A 19,875-nucleotide genomic window follows, 5' to 3' on the forward strand; every position below is an offset into this window, starting at 1 on the left:
AAAGAATTCACAAAGCTAATCCCACTTTAACCAGCCTTACTCCCTTTTTGAAATTTAGTAGTGTGAAAATTATTTCTGAAAAGGCTTCTTTATCACGTGTTATTACACTGTAAACAGATATCGTTGAGCACTTAACTTGTCTAAGCATCTACTGCAGAGTGAATATAGCAAAAACAGAAAACAAATTCCATGTAATTCTAACTGCTTTGTCATTGCAGTGCATTTACCATCCAAGTAATATGTCTCTGTACTATCAACCTGGCATTTCTTTTTAAATACTGCACTGTATTATATAGAATGTCAGTATTGGTCCTTTTCAGAGCAAAATGCTAAAAATCTGGCGGGGTTCATTTTCTATCATCATATTTCCCACTAACTCAGCTTTCACAATATGGAACCCGCAGACCCAGGCACCACTCGGCTGGGCAGTGTATTGATCTTTGAAGCTTGCCTCCTTCCCATTTCACACGCAAGGCTTGGGTTGCATTAGAGTAGAAATCCGGACTCTGAGCAGATACAGTTTCTCCTTGGTGATGACAGAACAGTATTGGTCTCTCCCTGTATTTTATGAGCTAAGGCAAGATATTACTGTATGGCAAGGATGGAAGTAGTCAGCAGTGTATGGGAACTCAAGATGAGATGGGCCAGTGGGACAAGAAGCACAGCAGAAGTGTGAGAGATTTCTCAAATCTGCTGGTGCCACTAGGTAAGGGGACTGCAAAACAGAGAAAGAAAACTGGGAATGTTTCCTCTGATTCTAAGAAAAAGTTGGTTTTTAGAAGTCCTATTCATGGTTTACACATGAAAATACCAGCATTTGGGGGGGGGGGGGGAGGAGTTATCAACATGAAAAACCATTAAAACGTGTTATTTTACTGTTAGCTCCGGTTATTAGTAACTAGGTCTCATTGCATAAAATGGAACCTGTGCTAAAAAGAGAAAAATGAAGGTTTATCCTTCCACGTCATCTACTATCCCTTAGAGTAAAGATCGTCTTTGTCTCCACCACCCTTTCTATGAAGTATTTCTTCAGGTTACTCCTGAGTCTGTCCCCTTTCATCTTCACCCTGTGCCCCCACATTCCAGAGCTTCCTTTCAATCAAAAGAGACTTGCCTCCTGTGCATTTATGCCACAGAGGTTTTTTAAATGTCTCTATCAATCTGCTGAGAAGTTTGACTCCCCCCCCCCCCCCCCCCCCCGCCGACTGACGCACCCTTTACAAAACAGGGGACCCTAGTCGGGATTATAATAGGAGTAGCCTAACGGTTAGTGCAGTGGGCTTTGATTCTGACAACTTGGGCTCAATTCCCACTGCAGCTCCTTGTGACCTTGGCCAAGTCACTTATCCCTCCATTGCCCCAGGTACCGAAACTTAGATTGTGAGCCCTCTAGGGACAGAGAAGGAACTTGCATATATTGTGTACAGTGCTCCATACATCTAGTAGCGCTATAGAAATAACTAGTAGTAGTATTATAATAACTATCATATCTCTCATCTCTTGCCTTTCTTCCAAAGTATACATATTGAACTTTTTAAGACCGTCCCTCTATACTGTATGACAGTGGTTCCCAAATTGTGCACCACAGCGATCTCTCAGGGGTGCCATGGTGCATCGCTCCCTACTTTCTCCTCTCGCAGGTCCAGCATCTGCCTCTTCCTGCTTCTTCCCCTGCTGCAGTGCTTGCAGCTTACATTTTAGGGCATCCGCGATATACACAGGCACTGCGGGGACTTCCCTCTGCCGCGTCCAACACTCGCAACAGGAAGTTGCATCAGTGGCAGACTGGGGTGGCACCAGAGTGCCTGTGTGAATCGCAGACAGCCTGAAAATGTAAGCTGCAAACACTGCAGCGGCGGCGGGGGAAGGAGAAGGAAGCGGCAGCGATCCTGGACCTGCAGGAAGGATGGTAGGAGCGATGCTGGATTTGGGAAAGGCATGCTGGTGTGAGAGGAGGGGGCTACAGAGAAAGGGGAAGGGAGAACTTTGTGGCGGGGGGGGTGGAGACCCATGTGACCGGGGTGCAGAGACCCATGTGGCTGGGGGGGGGGGGGCGGAGACACATGTAGCCGGGGGTGTGCGGAGACCCATGTGGCCGGGGGGAGGGGGGTGCTGCAAACCAAAATAGATTGGGAACCCCTGCTGTATGACAAAGACCACTAAGACCACTTTATCAGCATTCCTCTGGATTGATTCAATCCATAGAATGAATTAGTGGTAAAATAACATGTCTTAACAGTAGTCCATGTTGATAACTATGCTTCTTTGACAGGAATATTGCTTACATGTGTAAAACCTGATTTTAGAAGGCCGGCTTGTATAAGTTTAAATCTGGAATACATGTATATGGCAAGGGGGCAGGACTAGAGTGGGGCCAAAGGGGAATGTACGTCTATGACCTAATGATCTACATATACAAATTTAAAGTAAAAGGTAGACCACATGGATGAAAGCTGGAAGCAGACATATCTAGACAGCCTGCAGATCATATTATTTAAAACCATTTAACTGGCCAAGAACGGCTCCTGGCCCATTAAATGGCACTTAACCAGCTATCCAGTGATACTCAGAGGGAGATAACTGGCTGTCTCCCAATGAATATTTCCAGTTAGCACTTAGCAGATAGCCAGTTGTATCACGCAATATAACCGGCTATCCGCCAATATTCAGCGCATCACTGGCTAAGTTTGGCAGCCAAATTAGGCCAAAATAGTTGGAATATCTTTGTCCAGTTTGAACTTAATCAGCCAGTGCTGAATGTTGGCTTGCCAGTAAAATTTAAATTGGCCCCAAAACACCTGGATATTCAATGCCGGTCACCGGAAATGGCCCGGCATTAACTACCCGGACTCAGTGCCGACCAAGGAAGGCAGCCCAGCTACCTTCTACAGTTGGAAAATTGGGCCCTGTGTGTCTTACAACAGGTTATGGGTTATGGGAGCTTCCAGCATATTCTAACAGCACTTGGAAGGTTATTCTGTAACAGGTTGCCTCCCAAAGGCATGGTCATGGCACCTATTTTAACCCTAGACATCTATTTTTCTTCATAAAATACTAGTGCAAGTGGCCAAAAGTACTCTTACATGTGAGGTGCAAATAATTACACCAGCCATATCACTGGTGTGATTGCCCACACCTAGTTGTAAGCTATAGTGTACATAAATTATAGCATTTTATAATTTAGGCACATACTTATGTGCTCCACCCAAACTCTGCTCATGCGTACCCCACTGACAAAAGTCCACGGCCTCAGATCATAGAGCGTACTTTTCTGTTAGTTGGTATTTCTACATTAGGCCATTAAACAATAAGGCAAACGATCTGCAAAATCCAATATGGGAAAGAAAGCCAGCAGATCAATGTCACAACAAAAAGATTTTATTAAAGATACCGTGTATGTCGGGCGATTTGTTCATACACGGTATCTTCAATAAAATCTTTTTGTTCCTACATTAGGCCATTTACAGTATGGGGAAACTTCTATAAATAGCCCTGAAATCTAGGCACTCAGACAGTATTCTATAAAGGGTGCCCAACCCTTTTAGAATACCAGCATAGTGCACACATCCTGCCTAACTTTGGGTGCCGGACTTGCGCCTGATAGAAATAAGTGGAAGTCTGGCGTCCAAAGTTAGGTGCAGATAAGACAAATGCTATAACTTGGCGCTTAACTTTCAAGAATGCTCGTGGTCACATTCCCTTTTAATTGGGCGTGAGAAAATTTAGGCGCCGAGTTATAGAGTAGGGTGTAGGGGCAGGGCCACCGAGAGGGGGGGACAGGGGGGACAAAATTCCCCGGGCCCGGGCCTCCGGGGAGGGGGCCCGGCGCCACCGCCGCAGTCCGGCCCACCCTCCGTCACTCCCTGGCATTGAATTTAAGTGCCTCACCTTTGAAGGCGCAGCAAGCAGCGGCAGACCACTCCTTCCTTCCGTGTCCCGCCCTCACCTGACGTAACTTCCGTGAGGGCGGGACACAGAAGGAAGGAGTGGTCTGCCGCTGCTTGCTGCGCTTTCGAAGATGGGGCGCTTAAGGTCAGTGCAGAGGGCCCGGGGGTGGAGAGAGGGCCCGGTGGCGGGTGGAGGGGGGGCCCGGCGACCTCGGGTGGAGTGGGGGGGCCCCGGGGGCGGCCTTGTCCCGGGCCTGGCCCAGTCTCTCAGCGGCCCTGTGTAGGGGAGGTCCTTGAGCAACTTCAATTAGGCACCAGTTAGCACCAATTAAGTGGACGGTTGGCACTCACTACCTCATTACGTTGCGTGCGGATCTTGGATCTGCATGCAAATTCTGGCATCTAATGCTCAGTGCTAGCCCCCTGAGTCTACACAAGTCACCCAAAATTGTGTGCGCAAATTCGTACGTGCAATCTAATTGAATAATGAGCCAATTATCACCAATTGGGTTTTTTGGCAAGCAATTATTGGCACTTATTGAAATCAATGAGCACTTATGCGTGTAAATTAAGGTGCGTGATCTATGCCTAAATTTTACATACATCCTGGAAAAGGGGGCACAGAAATGAGAGGGTCATTTGCGCCTTGGGGTGGAGTGTGGGTGTGGATTTGAGTTACATGCGCAATTGAAGAATAAGGTGTTCTATGCATAAATTTAAGTGGGGGCATTTGCACCATTTTTTCATTGGTGCAAATGGATGTGCCTAAATTTACGCATGACCACTGCTGTTAAGCTCTTTTTTATAAACTGTACTGAACTATAGGCATGGCTAATAGAATAGCGCTTAAGCATTTTTTCGGCGACAATTCTTTAGGACTGATTTTTAGAATTCACCCCTATATATAGAATCTGGGGATATGTGGGCAAGTGGCCACTTACAGAAATTTACGCACCTTCTTGCTGTCTTCAACTATAAGAATTCCCCCCCTTAATGCACAACTCTCAGCTGAGAATGATATCTCACTGATGCAAGTATCTCTCACCCTGATAATTCTGTATATGTCACTAGGTACTACCTGAGCTCCAAAAGGTTTCCATCACTCTAGTAAACAACTCTGATAAGTACATAAGTACATAAGTAATGCCACACTGGGAAAAGACCAAAGGTCCATCGAGCCCAGCATCCTGTCCACGACAGCGGCCAATCCAGGCCAAGGGCACCTGGCAAGCTTCCCAAACGTACAAACATTCTATACATGTTATTCCTGAAACTGTGGATTTTTCCCAAGTCCATTTAGTAGTGGTTTATGGACTTGTCCTTTAGGAAACCGCCTAACCCATTTTTAAACTCTGCTAAGCTAACTGCCTTCACCACGTTCTCCGGCAACGAATTCCAGAGTTTAATTATGCGTTGGGTGAAGAAAAATTTTCTCCGATTTGTTTTAAATTTACTACACTGGAGTTTCATCGCATGCCCCCTAGTCCTAGTATTTTTGGAAAGCGTGAACAGACGCTTCACATCCACCTGTTCCACTCCACTCATTATTTTATATACCTCTATCATGTCTCCCCTCAACCGTCTCTTCTCCAAGCTGAAAAGCCCTAGCCTCCTTTCTGATCTCTATGTGGCATTCAGGAGCTTAATGCAATAATTTCCTACTGTGGTAACTCACAGTCGAAACTCTTTAGTGGAAAGGTTTCTTAAATATTGGATCAATAGAGATTACTGAATGCCTGTGAAAGATCAACCATGTTGCATTTGTTACATTCATTATGTTTGGTGTTTTTTTAGCACAGGTCCTATTTTATGCAATGAGATCTAGTTACTAATAACTTGGGGTTAACAGTAAAATAACATATCTTAACTATAGCCCTTATTGATATCTCCTCCTCTTAAAGAAAAAAGAAATGTCTCTAGAAATCAAAATCACTGCTATATGTAATAAAAGTGAATCAAGCATAGGACAATCAAGCCATTGTGACATCACTGATGAGGTTGGCTCTTAGGTATTGGTGGAATTTGGCATTATGACATCACAATATCAGATCTGGTTACCAGAGACTGAAACTCTTCACACTAAGGGGGGAAAGTTATCAATGTAGGCTACCGTTAAGGTGTGTTATTTTACCACTAACCTGTGCATTAGCACAGGTCCCATTTTATGCAATGAGTATTAGAAAGAAAATCTAACATATAAACGGCAAGTGACCGTACTCACTTGCAAATGCGCAGTACAGACTTCCCTCTCTGTCCCGCCCTCGCATCAAGATGTCATGACGTCAGAGGGCGGAACAGAGAGGGAAACGGAGTCGAATTGTCGGATGACGCCGCTGCTGCCTGGAAAGGAACATCGCGTGAAACCTCCACCCTCCCCCCCATCCCCGCCGCTGCTCCCGCCCCCCTCCATATCGGGCCCCCTGCACTGACCTGACAGCGCCTCTCACCTCCGTGTGGAAGTGCTGCAGGCAGCAGCAGAGCGATCTGCTGCTGCCTGCAGCGCTTTCACACGGAGGTGAGAGGCGCTGTCAGGTCAGTGCAGGGGGCCCAGCACGGAGGGGGGAGGGAGCGGCGGCGATGAGGGTAGCTGGACATGGGGAGAGGGCGGGGGGGGGGGAAAAGGCCATGGTTGCTGGACTTGGGGTGAGAGCAGGGCACAGAGGAGGGTTGCTGGACATGGGAGGAGGGGGGAAGGCCAAGGGAAAGAGGAGGGTCGGTGGACAGGGTGAGGCCAGGAGAGAGAGGAGGGCTGCAATACTCGCCCGTTTTTACGGGCTTAACAGCTAGTAAAGACAGAAGTGACCTCACTGTTTTGAAGTTTCAAGTTTCAGAGGCTGAGGAAAAATTCAAGATGGTGGCTTTTTGGGACTGGATGATATTGCAAGACCCTTCCATAACAGAGGATATGCAGTTTCCTCAATGAATAATGCCACTCACAGTTTGGATACTATCAGAATACATGAATGCAAGCACAGTACCAGATTGCTGTGGAAAGTGCATATAGGACACTGTGGAAATCAGAGGAGACAGATTAAGACATTAATCATGAACTCTAGCAATCTAAAATGTGGCAATTCCTTATACAGTGGTAGAGCACTTCGTTATCTTGAATTACTTTTCACGTGTGTGATCTTAAAACTACTCATTCAATGAGACAAACAAGTGTGCAGTTTTAGAGGAGACAGACAAATCCAAACATAGAACCCAGTATAGTGCTCTCAGTGGTGTGGAGGGGAATGACCACATTAGCACAGGGTTGTGAACTGGCTCCAATTTTCAGGGTAGACTGATCCAGCCCTGCTTTCACCCCACTGCATACATGGGCTCCCTGTCTTTTCTCAGGGATACATTAAATAACTGATCCTAGGTTCACTAGATTAGAGGAGATAGGTTTTCTCAGGGGAAGCCATATGAAATTCATATTTAGGTACGACTAGATCATGAAAGCAACTTAGCTCTGCTGAAAGGGAAGCAATGTGGTTGCCATGTTCGTTCACTTTAAAGGTTAATTAAAAAAAAGAGAGAAGAATATAAGGTGATACCTTTTAAAAATGTATTAAGCTCAATAAAAAGGTATCGCCTTATATTCTTTTCTTTTGCTTTAGTTTTATTTATCAAGCTTAAGAAGAAGCTAAGGAGATATTGATTTTAAAAAAATCACACACCAGTTATAATGTGTATTGAAATCATAAGTAAACAAATAAGGAGACTTCCATTTGCAAGTGAAGAAGGAAATGCAGAGAAGGAAGTGAACAAGGTGCATCATTTGATGCCCATTGGTCACTGAATGCATTCACTAATTCACAACCTAGAGCTCTGCACAGAGGCGGATTCACTGTCTCCTGGAAAAGAGTCTTGCAGTCTAAGGGTATCTCTCCAGCATTCTGCCTCCCTGTCTTACAGACAAATAAAAATCAGAACTACAAATCCAGGCAGGCAATGGGGTAAAAACAGAACTGAGGCACCTTGTCCTGAAAAGTGGACTCATTTGCAAGCTTACATTAGCAATCAAAACGTGAAGTGTTAGTAAGTAAAACCCAGCATACCTCCAGGGACAGTATCTTATCAATCAAATTGGAGGAAATGTAAGTTTACCTTCCAGATGGGTAGCACGAGAGCCGGCTGCTTGATATGCTACGGTAAGCAGAAAATGGCAAACACAAAAGATTAGGCAGAAAAGCATGAAAAATAAGCAAGAGAATTCAATTCAGCAATAGGAGTTAAACAAAAGGTCTGATGCACTAATTTCACTTGTTCTGAGCCTATGGGGGAGGGGAATAACTTAGGTGATAGATATTTAAGAGATTTAACTAGGTTAAATCCTGATGAGCACCCTTAGAGCACATGTTCAGTGATATTTAACCAGAGAGTGCCACTGAATATGTACTCTGACTGCTCCAGTTCATTGCTAGAGCAGTCCAGGGCAGAGTCCAGGTACGCCAGGACTTACCCAGTTAGTGGCAATATCAGTTCATTAACCAGGTAAATGCCCAAATAAAGAGACCAATGCACAAAAGTCACCATTAAATACGGCAGCCGTGGGTGAAATTACCGAGTTGCAAACAGCAACTGATGCACAAAGGGAATGGCATGCAAATGAGATGCACAGAAATTTAATGGTGACCTTTGTGCATTGGCCTCTGGAAGCACATAGCACATGCAGAGAACAGGAGTTGTTTCCAGGACACCGAGGGGGGTGGGTAGGGCGAGAGCTCCTGCAATCACAAAACTTTGTCTTCCGGACAAAACTTCAGAGCTCCTGCAGCTGCCTATGGTGGTGAGGGGGGTGGGGGGGAGGAGATCTGCATAGCCAGATTGTAAAGACAACAGAGGGGACTCTGCATGAAGCTGAACAAGGTCAGCAGAATGCAGAAAGAAGAGGAGATCTCCTTGCACCAGGCTGGGAGGTGATCAGGAGGCAGAGGCTGAAGGGAGAACTGAACAGGGGTTCAGCCTTGGAGTTGCCAGCATGGATGAGGAGGGCTTCTCTCCAACAACTCCTGACCTGCAGTAAAATCTAACATTTTAAAGGTAGGTGCTCCTCTCTGTGCATTGCACAGAATGTGCATTTTAATACTGATGAGCTAGTTGTAATACATTTGCATTGGGTAGTTACTATGGCAAATGGTAAAAGGGACACAGAACCCCTTTTGTGAATTAGACGCTAAATAACATTTGCTTCAGACTGGCTACAATCGGTCTAGAGCAAATGTTGCAAGCACGGTAAGCTTTGTGCCCCAAAGTTAGGACAGCATAAATGCACTTATCCAGGTAGTGTTTGGAATATCAGCCAATATCTGGAGAAGTTCTGGTGGCTGGACTTGACATACCTGCATATTCAATGCTGAAATCCAGGTTAAGATCCAGCACTGAATATGCATGTGTAAAAAGCCCACAGTAGCTGGTATTGTTTTTTTTTAATGCTGCCCACTATGGGCTAAATATCCAGGAGGGGAGGGGGAGGGTTAGTCAATTGGATTCCAAGTCCTGAAAACAGGACTATCTGCAGCGGGTGGAAAGGTTTTATAGGTCACACTCATGGAGACATCGCTTCAGCACGTTAGACTGGTTAATCGCTTGGCTGCACTGTACAGCTAGCTGTTATAAGAAGCAAAAATAGCCTGGAAAAATGAGGCCCAATACTTTGATTTAACAATAACTAGGAGCAGAATTTACTGCTGTGTGTCTTATAATCAGTATTAAATCATGTCAAACCCTCAAATAATGTGGACTTGCTTCACCCACACACATTCTTTCCAAGATAACATTCTCTCTGCTCACTGTAATAAAATGTTTTTGAAACATTTTAGAATTTAAGTTTCAAGCCATTGGATAGATGAAATCTAAATAGTAGGAAAGTACCCAGCCTTTTGGGTTTTCTGAATTTATCACAAATTTGTTTTTAATGTCCATGTACAAATCAATAGTACGTGCACGTCGGATAAGCACATGCTTTGTTTAACTGCATGCCGTACTTCGGTCCCATTTTTGGCGCCATCAATTTCTATGGGGACAAACTTCGGTTTAGCACACCACTGATAAGTGCAAGATTCACTTATATGCATGGTTTAAGACCGTTCCTCTGCAGGAAAGACTCCGCATAAGCGCGCGCACCTAATATGGAAGCCGATTGGCGCGTGACAACCAACGGGATTTCAAATTTACTGCCCCTTTAACTGCCACAGGCAGAATAAGTGAAAGAGTGCTGTTAGTGTACACTGGAGGAGTCGTCGTCGCACAACTGTAAGACTTTAACACTAGCTGAACGAATAGAAGTTCTTAAAAAATTAGAAAGCAAACAAAGTCAATCTTCTGTTGCTAAAGAATATGGTGTCAATCCCAGTCAAATTTCACGTGTCTTGAAGCAGAAAGATCAGCTTCTGGAAGACTGGCAAAACAATACAAATCCACACAGGAAACAAAAACGGGCGGGAAAAGCTGAGGATGTAGAAGATGCTCTTCTTCGGTGGTTTTCTCATGTCAAGAACAGTCAGTTTCCTGTCAGTGGTCCACTGCTTATGGAGAAAGCTAATCAGCTAGCTGAAAGTCTTGGACTAACTGAATTCAAAGCCACTGTTGGATGGTTGGAAAGATGGAAGGAGAGGAACAACACAAAATTCAAGAAACAGCATGGTGAAAAAGAAGACACTGATGACTTTGGTGCTGAAAATTGGGTTGTTTCAGTTCTTCCTACCATCTTGAATGAGTTTGCACCTCGTGACATTTTCAATGCTGACAAAAACGGTCTCTGCAGCTAATTCTGGGAACTTTGTGGGGCAGGACTTGTACTTCAGGCCCTGGCTAGTAACAGTGCTCTGTGGCTGACTGTAGGCTATGGGACATGCTCTTGTGGAAGATTAGCACGTATGTCAGGGCACTGGAGAAGGTGCTCCTCTAAAATTGTAGAGAATGAAATCAGTTTTGATCATTTTTAATATGACAGGAGCAGGCTGGTATTGTTCTCAAAGTTTTATTACTAGTTGCCTGGGTTCTGTGACCTCTAGCTGGAATGGAAAAATCCTTGTCTCCATAAGGGAGGATCTTACCATAGTGCCCTGAGTGTTCCTGGCTTTTGTGCTCAGGTGACAACCTTAAACTGATAAGAATTGCTGGATAAGTAGTGACAGAACCAGGGACTCTGAGGTATTAAAGTCATAGTGGGCAAGCCACAGTCTTAGCCTTGAAAGAAGGGGCATCAGCTGCATATCCTTCAGGAGTGCGGGATTCTGGCTACGTGAGCATGCTTGCCTAAGATCCTTGGAACCCCAATGCTGAGCGAGTGTCTTCATTTTGCCAGGTGTTTGGCAGCCCCAATCATTCTGAAAAGTAGGCGCCTATGAAATGTTCAGGTCACCATCACCTGTGGTATCAACCAAATCATGAATTTGGCAATAAAAGCCACAGCATCCCTTTAGGTGGTGGAAGCAGGGGATGTGGAATGAGGTCAGAATATTACAGAGCTCTTTCCCTCTATGTTTTGGTTTAGCCTGATGGCTTGTCTCTCCTCTCCACCACAGATATGTGTATATGGATATAAATGACATCTTTTTGTTTTTTCAATATTTCTAGATTTTAAGGATCGGGAATGGAATTTTGGCGTCATAAGTTTCTAGCCCACTGTTTTAACCCTCCACAAGGCAGGCAGAACCAGATCTAGAAAAACCATTCTGGAGCAGCTGTTCTTTTCTCTGGCTGCCTCTTATAAAGGAAGGCCTAACGATTGTGCGATAAGACCTCCTTTGTGGGGTGATAAGAAACGTCAGATGCTCCTCTGAAAGTTACGACCCAGCCCACTTCAGCATTGATGTGTTCACCTATAAGTCTCTTGGTTAGCATGGGGGGGTCCTCGAGGGAAGTCAGGTCTGGCTGACCTTGGAGGAGAATGCTAGTGGCATAAGAATTGTGTTTCAATCTTGGGTTGAGGGACTCAAATAGCATCCCTGATAGGAAGGCGTACACTGTACTGGAGAACAGAGGTATAATGGTGTGCATTATCTTAGAACATAGAAGTTGCCCCACTGGGTCAGACCAGGGTCCATCTAGTCCAGCATCCTGTTTTCAACAGTGGCCTGTCCAGGTTACAAGTACCTGGCACACACTCATAAAGTGGCAAGATTCCTGTTACTTAAACCCCAGGATAAGCAGTGGGCTTTCCGAGATTTAACTTAGTGACAGTTGATGGCCCTTTTAGGAAAAAAAAAAAAAACTTCAAAGTAGTGTATGCAGGATTTTTGGGCCCTTCTTCTAACGATCTCAGCCCACTCATGGGGACTGAGGATTGCAACTGGGTGGCCCTCATCTAGAGATGGCATGTGGTTAGCTAAATTGTACATGGTCAGCTGAATGGCACACATGGTGAGGAGGCTGACAATAGTACAGAATGGAGTCGATAGAACTTGAGGAGCCAAGAGGGCCAGGTGATATGACATAGTGCAACCCTGCAACCCACTGGTGCCATTTTTTACCTCAGAATTTAGGGTTTCCTGGTTTCATGAGCAGATAGGCACAGTTGAAGCAAGGGAGCACAGTATCCCCCCCCCCCCCCCCCCCCCCACACACACACACCTCCACAGGGACAGCGAGAAGTCAGCATAAGGGCTGCAATTCCAAGAAGGGTGAGGATGCAGCAGGGCTTCAGACACAGGTTGACCTGAAAAATGGTATTCTCTCAGCAGCACTAGGGAACCATAATGCTGCCCTTTGGCACTAACATTCCAGTGGCACTGTCAGTGTGCTTGTCACATCATGAAGAGGTGGCGAAGACGTAGATCAGAATTGCTGGGACCAGCTGTGTGGCTGCTCCATCTTGAATGCAAGGCAGAGCTTTGGTGCCAAACAGAGAGGAGCTCCGCTGGCACGGTGGCTGTAAGTATGCTGTGTTGTGGCCCACCTCACTCTGCTAGCGGCTCTGCATTGAGGGCAGTGAACAGCTTCAGCACTGCTCAGAGGTTACAAGCCGGAGGTTGAAGAGGCCCTCGGTGCCGGTACAGCTGAGCAGAGCCTTCAATCACCATTGGATGGGGATCCATAAGGAGAGGCCCCCAGTGCTGAAACACCCAACCTCACGCAGCACCCCAGTGGTTGGTGCCCACAGCATCTGTAGCACCAGTGTTGAAAGTGACAGAACCGACCACCATCATCAGCCCCACCTGGTTAAGGGCATGAATGGAACTATATGTATAAGCAGCAAAGGTGCGAAGTATTCAGCCACTCTTGGTGCCGGCCCTCCCAGATGAAGAGAAGCCTGTTGGCATCAGCAGAAACAGTGCGCAGCAGGGCCAGTGCAGCCCTTCTTACTGCACACATCTTTGGAGTAGCCAGCATGGCCCCAACTGTGGCGCAGACACCTGGGGCTGGATGAGTCGTTGTAGGTCATGTCCCCATGTTCCCCAGGAGATTGGGCATGATCCCAGGAAGATCATGTTCTGTATCCCTGTAGTTTATCCTGTTGATTGTCTTACATTGGAGGTGAAAGAGAAAGAATTACTTTAAAGGAGAAGAAAACTAAATAGAGGAGAACAGGAAAATCCATCCGCATGGCCAGGCGAATAGAACAGACTGGAGAGGAAATGGGTGGGGACAGGATCAGGGGTGGCCTGCATATGCTCAGAAGGGCCTAAAAAAATGCTCTGCTGAGCTATAAAAGAGCTAATCTGTGGATAGTGGCATCCGATATCATCACCCTTGTGTGGCTGACTTATCCTGCTTATCCATGGAGAATGTTTGGTTCTCTCCCACAGAAATTTGCATCCCTGACAAGCACTTGGAAGACTTTACTTGGTCCTTTTTTTCTTACGACCAAGCCATGAAAAGCTGCCCGAACTGACCAGATGACCACCGGAGGGAATTGGGGATGATCTCCCCTTACTCCTCCAGTGGTCACCAACCCCCTCCCACCCTCAAAAACAAATGTTAAAAATATTTTTTGCCAGCCTCAAATATCATACCCAGTTCCATGACAGCAGTAAGCAGGATCCTGGAGCAGTTTTAGTGGGTGCAGTGCACTTCAGGCAGGTGGACCCAGACCCATCCCCCCCCTACCTGTTACACTTGTGATGGTGGTAAATGTGAGCCCTCCAAAACCCACCACAAACCCTCTGTACCCACATCTAGGTGCCCCCCCTTCACCCGTAAGGGCTATGGAAGTGGTGTACAGTTGTGAGGAGTGGGTTTTAGGGGGGGGGGGTTGGGGGGCTCAGCACACAAGGTAAGGGAGCTATGTACCTGGGAGCAATGTCCACTGCAGTGCCCCCTAGGGTGCCCGGTTGGTGTCCTGGCATGTCAGGGGGACCAGTGCACTACGAATGCTGGCTCCTCCCATGACCAAAGGGCTTGCATTTGGTCATTTCTGTGATGGGCATCATTAGTTTTCATTATCGCCGAAAATCAGAAACGACCAAGTCTAAGGACAACCATCTCTAGGGACGACCTAAATGTCAAGATTTGGGCGTCCCAGACTGTATTATCGAAACGAAAGATGGATGCCCATCTTGTTTCGATAATACGGGTTTCCCTGCCCCTTTGCCGGGACGTCCTGGGAAGACGTCCTCAGGAAAACTTGGGCGCCCCTTTCGATTATGCCCCTCATAGTGGAACAGACTGGGATTAACCCAATTAGAAAAGTACCCAGTCAACTTATTTATTTTAATTTTTTTATATAATACTTTTCAAGAATTGGTAAGTGTCTAATTTGGGAAATGTACATCTTTTCTATTTTTGTATTTAGCAAAGTACAGGAAAAAATGCATTTCTGTTTCTCTTTTACCAGTATTTTCACTGCTTATAGAGTCTGACTTACTTGTGGGGTCTCCATTTCAGTTTTTATCTGCATGTCTTTTGTGATTCCCTATTTTGTATCAGGTGTGAGTCTGACTGAGGTGAAGGATTCTGCTAAAATGTAATGTCTGGTTAGGACTGTGTAACAGTCCAGCTTGTTCTAGCTTCCCAGTAGCAGGTTTGCTGGTGCTCTAGGGCCCAGCCTAATATTTATAACACTGTCTTTTCATAGGTGGGTCAGGGCTGTTATGGTTTGGCAAGTTTGTTGTTTTTTTTCCTGTATAGGTTTTCAGTGTCTTTTTGCCAGGTTTTATGTTTATTTTGCAAAGTATCTGGCCTGTTTGAAAGCAGGCTCTGGGGCAAGGTACACCCTTGTAATCCAAAATAAAAATGAAAAGGACTAGTGGCTTTGCATTAGCTGCTAATGCAAGAGGCAGCATCTCCCAGAAATTCTAGAGCCAGGGCTGCATTGGTGTCACGCCACCTCTATCACTCACCAAGCCACTTTAGCAGTGAACTGAGCTGCATTCTCCTGTTATCTAGCATGATGGGTGAAGCACCGATTCCATTTTGACTGATGTTTTAAAAGTACTCTTGAGTAAAAAATGTTCCTGTCTCTCTCCTCACCTCCCCTTTCTGCTTTTCTCCAGACACTTCCACCAACATCTGCCAAGGTTAGCAAGTGGTTCAGAAACACCAGGAGCAGGCTGAATCAGTCCAAGTTCTGGCCATTTGTCCTGCATCTCTCTCCCTTTCCTCCTCCCCCAAATCCATCATCTGCTCCTCTCCCACCCATGACCCGGCACCTCCTCCTCTCTCTGAACACCCCCTTAACCATTCTACCTCAGAAGCATCGCCAGAAGCAACTGTGGTTCATAACCACTATCTGTGCCAACCAAGGAGGGTTAATAAGACAGGAGATGGCATGACGTCAAAACGTTGAAGCCAGTTTCCCCCAGCAGCCACCATATTGGTGTAACCAAAACAAACTCCTCAAAAACTCCCCCCCCCCCCCCCCAATTCCTCTCATAACAAAGAATACAAAACCAAGGAGGTTTAATAAAACAATATAAACCTTACAAGTTTGTTATTGTTTTTCAATAGCATCTGCAAATGTTTTAGGTCACTCAATATGATGGCAAGCTTCAACCCACATAATGGGCTAGATAGGCTCATGCTGTCTCCTGTCTTTGCGCTAGCCCCACAGACTTCCCTCTGCCATATCCCACCAGAGAAGAAGCAGGAAATGATGTCAGCAAGGGCTGGCTATGGCAGAGGGACACCTGCAGGTCCAGTGCAAGCAGTAGATTTGAATCAATGCTGCCACCAGCAATAGTACTGAGGTACAGCCAAGAAGGGGAAGTTCTGAGAGAGGAGGAGTTGCTGGGCCATGGGGAGGGAGGGAAAGATACCAGATCCAGGGGCAGAAAAAATGAGACTCAGGAATGAGGTGGCTGCCACTGAGGTGCTTTGGAGGCATCATTGGCCACCAGACAGGGAGGGCCTGAACCAAGAATGAATGGGCCTGTGCCTTCCTAAGCCCACCTAGATCTACACCACTAGTTCAAACTTGCAGAAAACTGCAAGGCACAGGTAACAAAAACAGAACAGCTGCTATGGATGTAGTGCCAACAACAAGTCAGAGGGAAACCAAACACTTCCACAAAAAAACTATACAAGCAAAGCACAAAGGTGGGAATGACCAGTGCAAAAACTGTTGCTTTTTACAATAAAGACTTGTGTTACCTTTCACTGGGCTCATTGCACTGGTCATTCCCACCTTTCTGCTTTGCTTGCAGAAGAATGAGTAATCCTATCCCATATTAAGCATTCAATAAGCACTGGCCTCACACACCAATGTGGTGTCTCACTCACTCCTTGCAATGCTGGCTTCAAGCACTTCAATTAAATCTTATTCATTTCTAATATGACTGGCCTTTCTCACATCATTATAAAATCTCTTGCTCACTTTCCATATCAGCCTCACACACTCAACTAACTTGACAATACCGGAATACAAGTATAAAGCTAATTTTAGATGTAATCTAGACTGACCTTGCAATATGTGAGAAATACTTTAGCCTCATGGACAAGGAATCATATCTTCAGCTCTTCCTATTCCCCTGCTACTGTTATCATGAGCACTTCCCACTCCCCATCTCTTCAGTTTTGATAGCAAGTGGGATGGAGACCTTAAGGTCTGCAATACTGCATGTGAGTCTTGAAATTCTTCATTACACCCCTGCTGATGGTGTTTACACTGCTGCAATAAACGTCTTTAACAATATATATAGTATTATATAGCTATATAAGTGAGGAAAAGCTGAACGTCAAGCTTCTATTAATAAAATCTTTCTATCACTTAAAAAAAGAAAGAAATTAAATGAATAAACAAAGGCAGGGGACTGAAATTTGTTGGTGATACTGAGCAGTTCCTAAAGCAGGAGAAAGAATGGTATGAACATCACCCCCATGAGGAAAACAACCAGAATGACGCAGAAGGTACACCTGCTTTTCTTCAGATCAATCACTCAATCAGATTCAGAATCACTGAACAATCTCCTCATTGAAACGCAGCAGCCATCACTGGAAGGGACAACTGTTGACTATTTCTGAGTACAGTTAGACTGGCCTGTAATTAAATGTTTCTATTTAATCAACCTTTTACAGTTGTAAAATCACACCTTCACCTTGAAAGACAACAAAAGACTATGATATCAAGTTACCCTAATCCCCAATTACTGAACAGTTTGCAGCTTGGCTGTTTTCCCAGGTATATTTCACTGTTGTTGTGTTTTAACTATTATGTGACGTGTCTATGTTAAGCTTATACTGCCTTGGGTGAATGTATTCATAAAGATGGTTAATAAATACTAATTAAAATAGTAACTCTTCATTCCAATCAAGCAACTATTTTCATCAACTGTACAACCTGGAAAGGAAGTTATCAATGTGGGCTACTGTTACGATGTGTTATTTTACGTTAACCCCAGTTACTAGTAACTAGGTCTCTTTGCATAAAATGGGATCTGAACTGAAATAGCATGAGTTAGAGGTAACAGAACCCGTCTTAACGGTAACCCGCATTGATAACTATATGCCCCTTGTTCCTACTTTTTTCAATAAGATTCTTGTATTTCTAAAACTGAAATACAGTTTTGCAGTGTGATGAGGGATGAATATAAGAAAAACTCTGATAATTCTCCTTTCACCAAGAAAAAAAAAAAGAAAATGTGGTGAAGCACTTAGCAAATATAAAGAAATGTACCTCGGAGAGCAGGGTATTTATTCTCACCACTCTGTATCGTTGGGCGGGAGTGGTAATTTTTTAAAGTGGAACTAGGACACCCCGCTTTCGATCCAACTCAAAGATATTCAAGAATCAAAAAAGCCTCATTCGAAAACTATTTCGAAACATGTATCAAATAGGCCTCTAAAGATCAAATCTTTATATTGTAATGGGAAATGAAGATACTTTGTTGGGTTTGGCTTTTGTTATCACGCTCATCGTTAACACAATATTTGGAACAGAAAAGCTCTTACCTGTTCTCAGGCCTAACATTCAGTAGATAATTGCGGCTGTCGGGCCTGGTGCAGAAGTCGGGTCCGTCGTCCTCTTCCAACCCGCTATCGCTGCCATTGCTGCTGCTGCCATTAAGAAAGCGGCTATTGAAAATGTAGTATCGGCTATTCCCTGAGGCTGAGTGGCTCCGAAGTCTTCTGGAGTCCATTTTCTTCAGCAGCCGACTGTGGAATCACTGACAGGGAAGAAAGGTGGGCAGAGATTCTGCAAAGTCTCCTCAAAAATGACTATACGTCCTCTTCCACCCAAAAAAAGAGACAGATACAAGCAGGCTTTGCCCAGCTTACCACAAAGAAGAAAAAGAATATTTCTCGACTAAGTCCCACCACCAAAAAAAAAAAACACTTGCCACAAACCAACTGTTAAAACTTTCCTTGTGATCTTCTATACCAGCTGGAAACAGAAAAAGGAGAACATAGAAGTTGTTACATGAAGTGCAGTATCACAGTAAGAACAAAAAAGAAGACTGAATGTTAACCTATGTAAGTCATAAGCTTGTCAGACACAGATGCCGCAGCTCAGGGGGAATACATGGCAGAAATATTTCACCCTGTGTTAGAGCTCTCCCATCACTGTGCTTGCAAGATAAATTTAGAGGCACAGAAGGAGCAGCCTGTCCAGCCCACGCTCAGCCAAACCCTTGTCTAACACTGGCTCAGGGTCCCATCTTCAACTCAAGCCCTCAGACATCAGCTGCTACTGAGGCTGGCAGTGCCATGCTCCCTAACTGCTACTAATGGGGACAAAAGATAATGGGGTACCGTTGTTTTGCTATACTCACTCACCATTCTACTTCTAGGTCCTGCAGACTGGCCTCCAGACCCCAAGTGTGAGAAGCAACAACTGTCAATCACTCAGAGCACGCGCTGCCCAGGGCTATTTATAGACACCAGCAAACAGGAGCAAGCGCACTTCATGTTTTCCAAAACTCTGCTGGGTAACCCAGCAAAAACATGCAGAAAACAGAAAGGGGTACAGCTCTTGAGATAAGGTTTGTTCCGAGCTGCAGGACACCTGATGAGCTTAGGAGTGACCCCTTGCCCAGCAGAGACACCCTCTGCTTTGTGGGATTCAGAGAGAAAGTCTTGTGCTGGGAAGTTTCTTTGTGATCAAAATTGCAAGGACTTAGGCCCTGGCATACCAGGCATGTTTCCTAAAGAGAGTCATTCGCAGAGACTCAGATGGAGCTGTCACTCACAGCAAGAGACCTCCCTGCTTCTCGGTATCAGTAGAGTTTGGTCTGGCTTTGGCTTCCTCATTCCCATCTCTTCATCCTCCTTTTCTGACTTTAAACACATTACATTGGGAAGACGTCAGAAAACTGGTTCTCTTTTGCACTGGAGAAAGGAAGAGTGGACTTCTGCTACTGAGGAATCTATTGCTTTCTAGTGTTCATATCATGGTGACTTTTTGCATTGTGCTTCTCTGCAACCTCATGCTGTAGATACCGATGTCTATAATCTTCTGTAAAAGATATAGCCGTTTATGCTAGGATAAAGATAGCATTAAAATTGTACAGATTTCATTTTTCTATCATTACTTCCTCAATTAATAAAACAAAAGAAAGTAGGGGATTAAAACAAGACAGGGGGAAAATCCATCAGTGGCAAGGAGTTAAGTGAATGGGGT

The 19,875-nt window shown here is 45.0% G+C and overlaps 1 protein-coding gene across 1 annotated transcript in view; it reads right to left on the reverse strand.

Annotated features, from left to right (window-relative positions):
- ALPK3 (alpha kinase 3) overlaps positions 1–19,081 on the reverse strand; it is a 203,108-nt gene extending 184,027 nt beyond the window's left edge. The window contains exons 1-2 of the mRNA XM_030187187.1: positions 19,032–19,081; positions 18,207–18,639 (exon numbers count right to left, since the gene is read on the reverse strand). Of these exons, the coding sequence (XP_030043047.1) occupies positions 18,207–18,394 (188 nt within the window). The 5' untranslated portion in view covers positions 18,395–18,639; positions 19,032–19,081. The remainder of the gene's footprint in view (positions 1–18,206; positions 18,640–19,031) is intronic.
- Between the last annotated feature and the right edge of the window lie 794 nt (positions 19,082–19,875).

Source organism: Microcaecilia unicolor, chromosome 1 (genome assembly GCF_901765095.1).
Source record: "Microcaecilia unicolor chromosome 1, aMicUni1.1, whole genome shotgun sequence".
NCBI lineage: Eukaryota > Metazoa > Chordata > Amphibia > Gymnophiona > Siphonopidae > Microcaecilia > Microcaecilia unicolor.